The sequence below is a fragment of the Aulonocara sp. 'chitande type north' Nkhata Bay genome, linkage group LG8, assembly GCF_057382095.1.
Source record: "Aulonocara sp. 'chitande type north' Nkhata Bay isolate Kocher_YH1m ecotype deep benthic linkage group LG8, A_spYH_male_GT1.1, whole genome shotgun sequence".
NCBI classification, from domain to species: Eukaryota; Metazoa; Chordata; class Actinopteri; order Cichliformes; family Cichlidae; genus Aulonocara; species Aulonocara sp. 'chitande type north' Nkhata Bay.
In genome coordinates, this window is record NC_141351.1 from 15,204,740 (window position 1) to 15,219,396 (window position 14,657).

Sequence of the window (14,657 nt, forward strand, 5' to 3'; positions counted from 1 at the left end):
GCTTATCTGCTGCCTGTCTCGATCACAGTTTTTGACTGATCCTTATTATATGAGAAACTGCAGTCAGCGAGGGGGGAAAGGGCGTCCTATGGGCCACCCCAAGGTCAGGGAAAAGCATTGGCAAGCACAGGTCGTCAGGCTCAACACATTTGGCGCCTCAAAGTCACATCGTCACCTTGTCGTCATCCATCAGCACATGCGCTGGAATGTGTCTCCTTCACTAAATATAGTGTCTGCTGGGATCCAGTTAATGCATGTCTCTTTTCTTTCTGGTGCACGCTGAAGGACAGTGCTGGCTGGCTCTGCAAAGACACACACATTCATGTCAACCTTGATGCCATGCACATATATTAGCCTTTATCTTACACAAGACTTGATTAACCGACTGTCTCTTGCTTGGCCCCTTTAGTCTATAGCAGTAATGTTTCCTTGTTACCGGTGAACCCTTTAGCCTGTAGGCAAATGTAGGAAGTCAGTATACCGTGGGAACTGAAACGTGTTGTTCCTTGGCTTACTGCCTGTTTCGATGTGCAAAATGGCTGAGATATTTTGCAGTTGGCATGTACGACAATGAATCAAATGGCTGAGCCTGCATTTTTTTTTCTTTTTTTACTGCTTTACAAGTCACAGAGTACACCACACCCAGGAGGCAGCTATTGATCTTTACATTTCTGTAAAGCAGGGGTTAAATTGGACCAAGGCCAGACTCGAGAGGTGGGGTTCAGAGGGGAACCCCACCTCTTGGATCTCGTATCACGTCCTGTGAAAGCAAGATAACTTCTGTATCAAAAGATTGTTTACAGAATGAATATTTCAGTCAGGCCATTTTTGTTTATGTAGCCACTATCACAGATTTGCCTCATAATCAGTACGACACATGACATTGCTTTAGCTTTTAACCAGGCTCAGACTTGATTACTTAGACTCTGCTCATGAGACCAAATTTTACCCATTTCTTTTATGTTTTTTCATTAAAGACCACCACTCAAGGTCAATTAATTAGGCAGTTTTTTTTACAGTCTTTCTTCGAGGAATAAAAGGACATTCAGCAAACAGTAACTCCTTAATTTTGTGCTTTAACATTTTCCAAACGAAACTTTTAAATGATTTAAAATAGATTTTAAAATCGCATAAATGTATTTCTGAGATCATTGAAGTTTTCAAAATAGAGAAAACCCCCAGATCATTTTAAAAAGATACAGTGAAAGGACCTTTATACTTTTTATTCTGAAGAAATTAGTTTGTGTATTTATAACTTCCTTACTAAATAACAAAGTTTGGTTAGGGTATATAATAAGAAATGACTGCGTATGCTCAGCTAGAGTATGACGTGACCATTTTTGGTTAACAGACTGCCAACTTCACACACTTCTATTTTCTGCGAGCAAATAGAGGAAGCTGACGATACTGTTATTAGCTGTTTGTGTGGGCTCCTTACCAGAGAAATTCTGCCATCACATTTTTCAGTTAAGAATTCGTTTGAGTGGAAATATTTACAGTACTCTGCAGACGTCTTGACCCACCCATTATTTCTTTGTATTTTGCTAGGAAAAATTTAAAACGGTTGACAATTATTTACTCAAATGCACAAACACAAATGGAAAAACCCCATGTAAGGGCAGTATGTTTATGATCATTGTCATGCTGCAAAATGAAGCTGTTGCCAAACAGATGCTTTCCAAATGGTATCACACGATGGATGAAAATCTGATGGTACTTTTCCCTGTTCTTAATTCCTATAGTTTTGACAAAATCCCCAACACCACTGGCTGAATTCTAGCTTCAAACCATGATACCGCCTCCAACGTGTCACCATTGTGTCGTCGAGATGGCTGTAGACATTCACTGTACCTCTCTCCTGACCTAAACTGTACAAATTGACAGTGATTTGAAGCAAAATTTTCAAATTTGAATTCTTCATTCCATTTTTCAGTTTAGTTCTTCTATAATTTGCCAACCTTCCATTGAGTTCATTTCTGATGAACATTCAGTAATTAGTAGATGGATTAACTGAACAGTCAGATGCATTTGTCAGTTCCTGTGTCAGGTCTTTTCCTATTTCTTAAGAACACTTCCTATTTCTTGATGGCTTGAGACTTGTGCACAGGACTGTATTTGTTTGGTGTTTTGGTTACATTTGATTGCAACTAGCAACAATTAGAGTAAAATCTTATGAGGATCACTTCATTTGAGTCCATATGTAAATGAATATCTGAAGAATTGTGGTTTGCCACACTTGTAGCGAGAACTGCGATGTTCTTGATATGCACTTTATGGAAGATGGTGTGAAAAGGATTCACGCTTCATTAACTTTACTGCACAAGGTGTGATTTTTTTTTTTTTCTTTAAAAAAAAAAAAAGCATATACTAAAGAGGAAATGAAACAAAGTTATGTTTACATTGCAGTTACTATATGTTATGGCTACATGCTAAGGCTTCCATCTGTCTTTGCTTTATGTTGTTTCTACTTGTAATGTCACTTGGCTTTGTACCATGAGCATGACTCGTGTTAAGCATTTTTCTACAGGCTCTTGAAATGGATTGTCTTCTTTCCACAGAGTGGAGAATGCGTGTGCTAAACTGGTACAGGCTGCATCCATGCTGAAAGCTGATCCATACTCTGTTCCTGCTCGGGATTACCTGATCGATGGCTCTCGGGGCATCCTGTCTGGGACCTCTGACCTGCTCCTCACCTTTGATGAGGCTGAGGTATTCATTCATTAATTTATTTCATTTTACATGGAAAACCTGTTAACCAAAATAAATCTGCTGGAGGTCAGAACATCAGTTTTGTTACGGCAACAAAATACTGATAAGGTGACGCTGCTAGATATCAGTTTTACAGCACCAGATTCATTTCATACTTTTGATGGTGGTTTAGTGACCTTCTACTCCCGTTCTTGTGCTCAGCGGTTGATTTGGAAGGGCTTCACCGACTTATTAATTGACTGTTTAGACGTTCAGAGGATTGCTGTCACAGGCTTCTCTGCTGTAAGGATAGTATCTATTCCGGCCTTCCTCTTGGGTACTGTAGGCAGAGACGTAGATAAATATACTGTACGTGTACAGAAACACTTCTTATATCTCAAATCAGACGGGAATATCATCTGTCATGCCCATCTATCTTTTCCTCTCAGGGACAGAGAGTGAAATGAAAAAAGTTGCAGGTCAGCACTCTGGATGCAGACATCAGGCATCCCAGTCCTGTCTGCAGCAGTCAGCAGGAGTCATCATTCAGCACTGCAATCATGTTTTCCGGTAGAGCTCAGGGATCACCCTGCATAGTGTAGTGGTGACTCCAGCAGTTCACATAAAGCTGGAGTGAAGCAGCACAAAGAAGTTGGAATGTCAGTTGGCCGTGTTATCAGAGTGTAATTGGAGGGAATGTGAAAGGGGTGTGTGAATGTGTGTTTGCATGATCACTTGTTTTATTTGTCTTTGAATTAGATTAAGTAGTTGTTTTCTTTTTTTGCTTACTGTTCTCATAGGTTCGCAGAATAATCCGTGTGTGCAGAGGCATCCTGGAGTATTTGGCTGTGGCAGAGGTGGTGGAGTCTATGGAGGACCTGATCACATATACAAAGAACCTGGGACCAGGTCGGTTTTCCAGTACAAGCTTACTTAGCCGAAGTCTTAACTAGACAGCGTGTAAAAATAACATTTTGCTGTGTTAGTTGACAGATTCAGAAGTTGTTTTTGCTGTGTAATCATTCTAGTGTAAGTGTCAGTTGTGATACCAGTGCAAAATAGTTATTTTTCCAACTCTGTTTTGTTGCCTTTTTCCAGGTATGACGAAGATGGCAAAGATGATAGATGAGCGGCAGCAGGAGCTCACGCATCAGGAGCATCGCGTGATGCTCGTCAACTCTATGAACACTGTCAAAGAGCTGCTGCCCATCCTCATTTCAGGTACTCTTGTTCTTTATAACTGTTACACAAGTCAGTGTTTCTTTAAAAGGGAAGCCATTTTTATTTGGATTATCCGATTTCTTATCGCAAGTTCCGTTTTGTATTTAAGGCATCAAAATTTATGTGACAACCAAGACCTCTGAAAGCCACGGAGTGGAGGAAGCCTTGAAGAATCGTAACTTCACTTTTGAGAAGATGAGTGCCGAGATAAACGAGATCATCCGAGTGCTGCAGCTGACTTCCTGGGACGAGGATGCTTGGGCAAACAAGGTTCGTACAGTATAATTATATGAGTCGCTTTTACACAGTAAATATACACGAGTAGCTACAGTCTGTGTGGCTGTTTGAGCTGCTGTGTTTAAACCTGGTTTTTTGTGTGCTTTGGGAAAACAAAGACAGCACCCATATTGCTTCCATGTACTCATAGAAGATCAGCAATGAACTGGAAAGTTCATAAAGTGATGGTAACTCTCAGCTGTATTTTTCCCCCCTTTTAGTAACAAGTGCTTTGTTTCATCACGATGAGACTGTATCAGTTTTGACAGGTGTGAATGAGATTTTTTCATTACAATTAGAAACAAAGTACACATGCCTTAACTTCTCCTCTCTCTTTCTTGTATAGTCGGTTAATGTGTTAGGTTCTTTTATGTTTTTCAGCTCTGCATGTGCAGCTCCTTTTCTATCCCAGGGTCTCTCTAAAATCTCCTTCCTGTGTCACTTCTGTCTATTTTCTGTTGTGGTTCTCAGTCAGTATGTCTAGCTGAACATTTGAATTTATGTCCCTCTTCCTTTCTTTTTACCATTTCTTTCTCCCTTCACCCCCTGTAGAAGGTAAGGCTTGCCTGTGTCGCCCTTTGGTTGTACAGCAGCATGCTTATGAGAGATGAGTGGGCTTTTTGTGCTTTGTAGTGCCTTTGTGTGCTTTTCAGTAGCGAGACTGTTAGGAGGTTAAATTGACTATTAATTAATAAATTCAATTACTATTATCTACTATAGACTGGAGTTTTGTTGATGAAGAGTAAAGCAGGTTGAAGTGCAGAAATGTCTGCCTTTTTTGGGATTTTGTTTGCCTTGCAGTAAGACTTTGTATCAACATCTGTGTGTCCCCCCTCCTCTGTCCTTTAAACCTCACTATAGCCTTGTCTTCAGCTGCTTGGGTTATTGATTGACCTGACTCATGCAGTATTGATTTTGGCATCATTAGGGAGGACTCTGAGTGTTCATCTCTTCTTGCCATGAACATCAGGTTTCTCCTGATGGAGGAGAGCACATAGAAACTCTGATATGGATTTTGTTTTATGAATGGCTAATTGTTTGTTTAATCCAACATGCATAACCACATTTTCTCAATGTTTTTTTTATTTTCATGAACACTAAATATCCGTTGTCATTTAACATCATCAACATAATCAATGGCGTTAATCATACCCCATCTAATTTCTAAATATAAGCTTAAATGAATGCATGTTTGCAAAGCATATCTCTTTCACTTTACTTCACTGGCTTTTTGTACTCATACACATGCACAGACACACACATAGTCAGTTAATGCCAAAGCAGCTGCATGCTGAGCATATTTGAACAATAAAGTAATACACCCACACATCTCCGGTATCATCACTTCACACCTTTTTGCTTGTGTAGACTGTACCTGTTTTTTCTCTTTCCATTTCTAGTCACATTGAATCACATGCATGGTTTTCATCTAGTTGGTTTTGACTAGCTTAAACATACATTACATTTTATTTTATTTATTTTTTTAATCATGGAGGTTGGTTCTGCCTATGTGGTTTGATTTGCTTTGAAACTCTTTACTGAACTCTGTAGTCAGTCTTCATACAGCAGGATATTTTACCCTGAAAAACAAGTTAACTCAAACACTCATCTGATCTGGTCTCACGCTTGGCTCAAGCTCCTGCAGGACTCTGCTTTGATTTGCAGAGTTCTGCAAAGAGAAGGCTCATTGTTGAGTCAGTTGCTGTTGGATAGATTGTTGTATTTCCATCCACTCGGATGGAGATACAATGGAAAATCTCTCGGCTTTATAAAAACGCACACCCTTTGTCGACAAAGGGAAAGAATAATGGAAACGGCATGTTTTTACGTGGCTGAGCGTGACACATTTTAACGATGCTGCATGTGGATTATGCCAAATGTTTATTTAACTCAAATAACTAACAGTTGATCATGACGGTGACAGGGCCTGGAAATTTTCCCTGAAGTCACTGACTCAGTGAGAAGTCCGAGCTTCCAGATCACTTGATTTTTAAACTGAAGTTGCATTTAGTTGCCTTGAGATAGCTGCTTTTGTAGAAACTGAATTCAATTTGATTCACATAAACATTAGTATTTATAGAAAAATAGATTAACTGTTAAAATAAAGTGACTCTAGACAGTAATGTTTTATATGGAGATTCTGCAATAAGAGTAAAATGATTCATGAACTCCTCGTGCAGATTGTAATGCCTGAGACGGCCACGACCAAATGAATTATGTTCTCTGGTTGTCCAGCTGTTCGGTCTGTTCGATATGTTGGCACGGCATTGAGAACTGGAGACTCAAGAGAATCTGATAAAGTTTTGGTCATCACTGGATGTCATATGTTGACATTATGTCTTTCACATAATTAGTCAGACCGCCAGTAGTACAAAAGTCCACAAAATGTCTGTAGAATAAAATGAAATGATGTTGTTTCATATCATAAAGGGCAAAGATTAAGCATGTTGTTCTGCAAAAACAGCACAATTGTTTATTGTTATTCATCTCCATAACTCAGGAGCTGAAAGGAGGATTGTCATCATGTTTTACAGTTGGTTGGTTAGTGACTTGGTGACACTGATCTAGTGAAGATGCCTTGAAACTATGATGATTTGTGCTGCTGGTTTGAATATATGTGTGTTTGTGTGTATCATTCATCCATCAAAATGTGATGTTTCTTTGTTGTAGCATCTATATTTATGGCTCTGACAAAATCGGCATCTTTTTTTTAAACTCTCAACAGTTGATATGTCACAGATATGGATGTAAACTCCAACTTGACTGGTTGCTGCAAGCATATAACAGTGAGGCAGTAATTTTAGTCTTTTTAGCATATTGATATATTCCTTTCTTTCAAAACTCAAAGGACACAGAGGCTATGAAGAGGGCTCTTGGGCTAATCGATTCAAAGATGGCTCAGGCTAAGAACTGGCTGAGGGATCCAAATGCTCAACCAGGTAATAATCCTTAGTTTCCTCTACGTTAATCCCTTCATTCTGTAGCTAATCACATCCTTATCCTTATGCGTGGCCTAAGTGAATTCAGAGACGTATTTGGTATTTCTGAGTTCATTTATTTGTGTTTTTCCTTTTTCTAGGAGACGCAGGTGAGCAGGCCATCCGGCAGATTCTTGATGAGGCCGGAAAAGTTGGTGAGCTTTGTGCAGGGAAGGAGCGCAGAGATATAGTTGGCACAGCGAAGACACTGAGTCAAATGACAGACCAGGTGTCTGAGATGAGAGCCAGGTAAAGTGCACATTAACAACACTGCTTTGCATTTTTGTGTTGCAGCTGTTGCAAAATAATTGTCCTCCTCTTGTGCACCTTTCTTCAAGTAGTCTTGATTTCTGCTATTGTGCATTTCATGTGTTGATTTGGTGTTTTAGCAATGTGCTCCTTTGATACAGTTGTTTCATTTTCAGTCCTCAAAGGATAAAGGTTGTAATGCAGTAAGCATATTAAAGGGATTATAGTGTACAGAAGTGGGAGTGATAAGACCTGATAAGAAATGTTATTGTCACCAGAGACCCTGAGTCACACTAGATTAAAAGCAGCTGTCTGGTATTAATCCATAATCCACTTTTAACCTCTGGTGCTGTTACCTCTACGAAAACAGAGATGAGTCTATAAATCAGACATTACGACATTAAGTGTGGAAGTTTTACTTAACCAAATGGGCCATATGGATTAAGCTCTGCAGTAAAAAACAAACAAGTAGATCAAAAGAAGTGCAAATGTGCACTTAATGGAATCTGGGTGTTTTCTTTGTCCATCTCAGAGGTCATGGAGCATCCCCGGTTGCCATGCAAAAGGCACAGCAGGTTTCCCAAGGTCTCGATGTGCTCACAGGCAAGGTGGAAAATGCTGCACGGAAACTGGAGGCCATGACCAACTCCAAGCAGGCCATCGCCAAAAGGATCGATGCTGCGCAGGTGAGTCGTTAGCTCAGAAAACATGGCTTCAGACAGTTCAGTGCAATTTGATGGTTTTGATTATTTTGTGTGCATGTGTTTTGTCTTGTTGCAGAATTGGCTTGCAGACCCTAACAGTGGAACAGAGGGAGAGGAGAATGTCAAGGCGGTGCTCATGGAGGCCAGAAAGATTGCTGACATGTGCGAAGACCCCAAAGAAAGAGATGACATCATGCGCTCTGTTGGAGAGATCGCTGCCATGACTGCCAAGCTGTCTGATCTCAGAAGACAGTAAGTTAAAGACCGGCTGAAAAATGGGACAGCTTTATGCTGGTTTGTTTTTCCACACGTGAAGCGTGAGATTGATGGCTCTGTGTCTCCCTAATCCAACTGGTGTGCGTTCACACTTTACTACAGTTGTTCAGATGCTTTTTTCACCCCTTAAATCATTTGCTACTGTCATCATCATCAAATCCCTGCTGTTTACTTTTCGTTGCGAGGAAACGGTATTGGTGTTTCTTTTTATGTATGCAGGAAAAAATGAGAAATGTGTACAGTCACGGTTGTCAGCTACCAATTTCATACTATAATTTGACAGTTTGGAGCTGTTCATATGCAGCATTGTACATATGGATGATGGGCTGCACCTGCGATTTTTTTTAAGTAAAAAGTTCTCATTTGACCATATTTGTAGGTGAACTCCAGATTTAATAGCGATACAGACCTCATTCCAGCCATAACTTTGTGATAAATTAGGTTGCTGTTTTTAATTCCTTCTAGGGGCAAAGGTGACACGCCTGAAGCCAGAGCTTTGGCTAAACAAATTGCAACAGCTCTGCAAAACCTGCAGTCCAAAACTAACAAGGCTGTGGCCAACAGCAGGCCTGCAAAGGCAGCTGTTCACTTGGAAGGAAAAATCGAGCAGGCACAGCGCTGGATTGACAATCCCACCGTGGATGACAGTGGTGTGGGTGAGTCTGGCTTGCATCCTCTCCAGACTTCCTCATGTCTGTCTATCTCTCACACATTTTATATTCACTCCACTGCTCCCATGGCTTAATTACAGAGTATACAAATTATACACATACTCGACATTCCATTGTTGTCTTATTCCTTGGTTTTGGCCCATCTCCACTTACACCTGGACAACTTACGTGGTTTTGAACAAAGTTGGAGTGTGCCTGTTCCACAAATATCTACAGTAGTTTCCCGAGAAAAAGCAAACGAGAAATAGAAAGAGACACTGATCTGATTTTTTTAGCAGCTGGGCTGTTTTGCAGCTAGTTGCATGAGATGACAAAGTTCAATGCTGCGATGAGCAGCATCCACTTACCTAGTGCTGAAACTGGAAGTGAAATATTTGGTTTACCACTTTTGTTATTCATCAAAAGAAAATGTGAAAAGCACATTTGTTCCAGCTTCTCAGATGTGCTGACTTGCTTTTCTTCTTTCATTGTAAAATGAATCTTCCAATTCTTTGCCAAACCAAACCATCTACTGGAGCATATTTCTTTGTGTATTAGGATGGACTTTTTTTTTTTTTTTTACATTTTCAGGGCATTTTTAGAAAAAGAAAAATGGAAAAAACATCCAAAATTAACCCAAAATGAATCTTATTATCTAATAAACTATGTCAGGGATATGTTTTTATCTATATAGCCATTTTGTTATCTGTAGATGCACTATTAAATTAAATATAGAGCTTGTGGATTTATAAAAAGGAATTGTTAACAAAGGTTTACAAAGAAATAACTTTTCTAAGCCAAACTAAATTAAATATGTTGTTATTTGTACTTTTTTTTAATTTTTTTTTTTAGGCCAGGCAGCCATACGTGGCCTAGTTGCAGAGGGCCACAGGCTGGCCAATGCCCTGCCGGGCCCATACAGGCAGGAGCTGCTAGGCAAGTGTGAGCAGGTAGAGCAGCTCATGGCCCAACTCGCTGACCTGGCTGCCCGCGGTGAAGGGGACTCCCCTCAAGCACGTGCTGTGGCTCAACAGCTCCAAGCAGCCCTGAAGGTAAGACGGCTCACATTCTTCAGTCATTCCCACCCAGGTCTGTAGCTTCTCTGACAGGATTCACTCAGGAATGCAGGCAAACAACCCCCTCTGCTGGTTACCAGGGGTGGAGGAAACTAATGCCCTAAAAGCTTTTTATTTCCCTAAAGCTTACTTAAATGTAAACTTGAATAAAAAACAGTGTAACGTAGTGTTGTAGCCATGATCATATTGTAATATGCACTTCATGCAGCTGCTGAAGCTAAATAAAAACAGATGTGTATCTATAATCTCAGCAAAACTCTGTGTGAGTGCTGGCTGGTTGTAACATTTGTCTGACCTCATCTCAGGATCTGAAAGGAAAGATGCAAGAGGCGATGACTCAGGAGGTGTCTGACATCTTCAGTGACACAACTACCCCCATCAAGTTACTGGCAGTGGCCGCTACCGCCCCGCTCGACGCCCCCAACAGAGATGAGGTCAGCGGCACAGTCACTCTACTACTAACTATGATCTCACTGCAGTGATTCTTTTTCATTTGTATTATATTTATTGGCAGGGTGTTCTGTTGCTTCCAGAAATCATTTTGGATAATTGTTTTTATTTGATCATGTGTAGGTCTTTGACGAAAGAGCTGCCAACTTTGAGAATCACGCCAATAAGCTTGGCACCACAGCCGAGAAGGCTGCTGCTGTTGGCACTGCTAACAAGAGCACGGTGGAGGGAATCCAGGCTGCCGTAAAGTCGACAAGAGACTTAACACCACAAGTATGTTATGGTTGAGTGTTTGTGTTTGTGTCTGCCCTCCACTCCGCCGTGAGCCACAGAGCTTAAGTGTTTCTCACCACTTGAAATGAGTTTTTAGCAGTTGTAAGTAGACTTCCAATTAATGTTTTTTTTTTTCCCCTTCCTATTAGGTGGTATCTGCTGCTCGCATTTTGCTGAGAAACCCCGGCAACCAAGCAGCATATGAACATTTTGAAACCATGAAGAACCAGTGGATTGACAATGTAGAAAAAATGACAGGTAAGGTGCCGTAAAGACCCTGAAAACGGCTGGAACATCATTTCATATCCTGGTCCTGGTATAACTCCCTGTGGTTCCCTGTGGATGTCTAGGTTTGGTGGACGAGGCCATCGACACCAAATCTCTGCTCGATGCCTCAGAGGACGCCATAAAGAAGGACCTGGATAAGTGCCGTGTGGCGATGACCAATCACCAGCCTCAGATGCTGGTCGCAGGTGCTACCAGTATCGCCCGCAGAGCTAACCGCATCCTCCTGGTAGCTAAACGAGAGGTAGAAAATTCTGAGGATCCTAAATTCAGGGAGGTGGTGAAGGCTGCATCTGATGAACTGAGCCAGACTATCTCTCCTATGGTGATGAATGCTAAGGCTGTGGCTGGAAATATCCAGGATCCAAGTAGGTTTATGTTTCTCACAGGTTTTGTCTTATGTTCATATGGCACATTTTGATTAATGGTCATGTGTTTGTTTTAATTGCCAGGTCTTCAGAAGGGCTTTTTGGACTCTGGTTATAAGATTCTTGGTGCTGTGGCAAAAGTCAGGGAGGCCTTCCAACCTCAAGAACCAGACTTCCCTCCACCTCCTCCTGAACTGGATCAGCTTAATGTAAGTTTTCATATAAGTACAACTTTAGATTTGGAAAATAAATTAAAGCTCCTCTGATTGTTCACAATGATTTGTATAACCGCCTAACCACGATTGTTTTACTGTTTCCTTCTAGCTTAACGATGAGGCAGCACCTCCCAAACCTCCTCTCCCAGAGGGTGAGGTTCCTCCCCCAAGGCCTCCTCCCCCAGAGGAGAAAGATGAGGAGTTCCCTGAGCAGAAGGCTGGTGACATGGTTAATGAGCCCATGATGGTGGCTGCGAGGCAGCTTCACGATGAAGCCCGCAAATGGTCCAGCAAAGTAGGTCAACACTATAAACCCAGCAGATGTGACGATACCAGAGGTTTGCTGATTCCTTTTACATTTAGGTCAATAAGAGCCTAACCTGAGCCCAAGCACATTCTGGTGTTGTGAAAATAATTTCTAAGGAGTTCTAATGACTCTAATTTCATTCGTTTGTTATGAGCGTTCTAAAGATCTTTCTTTGAAACACTAAAAGCAGGTTTCCCTGCCAGTTCGACATACCAGCTTATCAACAATTTACCACAAGAGGAAGTGATAAGATGCATTGCAGAGATGTTTGTTTTTTTTAAACTTTGATTATGTTCTTTCTGTGCCTTGTAGGGAAATGATATCATTGGCGCTGCCAAACGAATGGCCCTTCTCATGGCGGAGATGTCACGTCTGGTGCGTGGAGGCAGCGGAAACAAGCGTGCACTCATCCAGTGCGCCAAAGACATCGCTAAGGCTTCTGATGAGGTCACACGGCTGGCTAAGGAGGTGGCCAAGCAGTGCACTGACAAACGTATCCGGACCAACCTGCTGCAGGTCAGTTTAAGTTGTCTTCATCATGTGGTTCAACCATTACCTCTTTTTCCCAGTTTGCACAGACAGTTTGACGTATTTTTATAAGTAATGTTTCTAATCTCCTTTAAGGTGTGCGAGCGCATTCCCACTATCAGCACTCAGCTCAAAATCCTGTCGACAGTCAAGGCCACCATGTTGGGTCGTACCAACATCAGCGAAGAGGAGTCAGAGCAGGTGAGCAGAGTTTGACATCAGGGTGCCATTTCACTGAATTAACCTCTGAGAAAAGTATCATTCGAATCTCCATTTGTGTCCATTTTCATTTCTCCTTTCAGGCTACTGAGATGTTGGTCCACAATGCTCAGAACCTGATGCAGTCTGTGAAGGAGACTGTCAGAGAGGCTGAGGCAGCTTCCATCAAGATCCGGACAGATGCAGGTTTCACCCTCCACTGGGTCAGAAAGACCCCCTGGTACCAGTAAGAGAAGAGAAGGGCCATTGTTCATGCCGGTCCAGGAGGACTTTGAATGGACAGATACATACTTTACCAGAGTTATGATATCAGTGCCCCACATCCTAATATTGGAAGAGTTTCTCTTGGTCCCACGTCCTGTCTGTAACAGTTGCTGTTCTGATATAATGTAAACGGTGGGACTTTTCAATGTGAGTTATGGCTTATAATCTTACTGGGAACAGCTTTTTTTTTTTTCTAAAGTGTGTAAAAATGTGTTTTTATTTTGAGAAATCCCAGGAATATATATATTTTGATCAGAGGTTAATTTCCTATAATGTGAGGTTAATTGTTTCTGGCCTCTTCTAGCAAACCACAGTAAATTAAATTGAAATCTAACATTATCTCTAGACATTTTTCTATCTTTGTACTGATAATTTTATTGTCGTTATCATCCATTCGTTCTTTCTAGAATAAGCACATGAACCTGGGGAGTTGTTACAAGTACATTATACACATTATACACCTGCGCTGAGTGCATGCATCTATTCAGCAGTATTTTGTCTGTTTACACTATTCTGTATTATGACAACTGAAAGAGAAACACTGTTTTGCTTATGCCGTTGTAGCAGTCTGTATTTGCTTTTGCCAAAGACATCCTGCAACGATTTCAAGTCTTTCTTTGGTCAGCAATACTTATTTGACTTTAAGGGATAGTTTTAAGATGTACCTGACTGAAAGGAAAAAAACTAATTTTAAGAGCCGGCAGAGCTTTTAGGCCTGCATTGACTCATTCAACTCTTTTTGTTTAACACGGTGCGTTGAGATTACATGCAATAAACAGGCTTATGCTACACTATGCGGCTTAATAGCCAAGAAGTTATTACTCTAATCTTCCCAGCAAAGCTTTGCCTTCTTTAGAGAAAGTCATCCAGCCTGTTGTTTTCTTTGTTGTTTTTCACTCAACATTATTGTACGTCTCATATCTTTGTTGTGCACAATCATTTTTGTAATATATGAATAGCACACTTCTTAGGTAGCCAAGGGAAAGTCATACAAGCACAGTGTCTGCAGCTGGTGAAATCTTCTTTTTATATTCTCACGTCTGTCTAAAGATGTCCTGATACACTAAAATTAAATGGCCACTTCTTGGGGCTACAGTAGTTGAAACTTTAAAATATTTGAAGACTATTGGTGTGAATGTCTCATTTTAAGTACCTAATGCCAACTGATGTGCCTTGGGAAATAAACTTTATTTGCAATTGATACAATTTTCATTTTAAGATGTTTTGTATCATTTTGTACCAGGTGTCATTGTGTTGATTTCCTTGAAACACTTGCTGTACATGATTCTTCTTTAAAATGTTCCCGGTTTATGACTTACTTTTAGTCACGTTATGCTCTATGCAAAACTTAGCAGATCTTCAAATTATGCAATGTAGCTGGGGTTAAATGGGCCTGAATGTGGATTTGCTTAGGCATCGTTCACAATTTTGTAATAAAGCATTTTATAGCACTTGGAGGTGTTTTGATCTGTATTTTCTGTTGTTCTGACACACACACACAAGTACTGTACAATAGTTAGATTTATTTTCTGAATTTCATTCATTCTTCTAGAATTATTTATCTTTCCTTTATTAGGAATGTGTTACCAACCAAAGTATTTTATATCAATCATTTTGTATTTTATTAACT

General features: G+C 40.6%; 1 protein-coding gene across 1 annotated transcript in view; it reads left to right on the forward strand.

The window, feature by feature from the left end:
- The window catches only part of LOC147323461 (vinculin), a 28,042-nt gene extending 13,560 nt beyond the window's left edge, over positions 1–14,482 (forward strand). The window contains exons 3-21 of the mRNA XM_086303805.1: positions 2,559–2,709; positions 3,489–3,597; positions 3,787–3,909; positions 4,019–4,179; positions 7,034–7,124; positions 7,265–7,412; positions 7,945–8,098; positions 8,193–8,368; positions 8,858–9,048; positions 9,895–10,094; positions 10,424–10,552; positions 10,692–10,841; positions 10,991–11,099; positions 11,192–11,494; positions 11,579–11,703; positions 11,819–12,004; positions 12,329–12,532; positions 12,641–12,745; positions 12,847–14,482. Of these exons, the coding sequence (XP_086159931.1) occupies positions 2,559–2,709; positions 3,489–3,597; positions 3,787–3,909; positions 4,019–4,179; positions 7,034–7,124; positions 7,265–7,412; positions 7,945–8,098; positions 8,193–8,368; positions 8,858–9,048; positions 9,895–10,094; positions 10,424–10,552; positions 10,692–10,841; positions 10,991–11,099; positions 11,192–11,494; positions 11,579–11,703; positions 11,819–12,004; positions 12,329–12,532; positions 12,641–12,745; positions 12,847–12,993 (2,962 nt within the window). The 3' untranslated portion in view covers positions 12,994–14,482. The remainder of the gene's footprint in view (positions 1–2,558; positions 2,710–3,488; positions 3,598–3,786; positions 3,910–4,018; positions 4,180–7,033; positions 7,125–7,264; positions 7,413–7,944; positions 8,099–8,192; positions 8,369–8,857; positions 9,049–9,894; positions 10,095–10,423; positions 10,553–10,691; positions 10,842–10,990; positions 11,100–11,191; positions 11,495–11,578; positions 11,704–11,818; positions 12,005–12,328; positions 12,533–12,640; positions 12,746–12,846) is intronic.
- Positions 14,483–14,657: the final 175 nt, after the last annotated feature.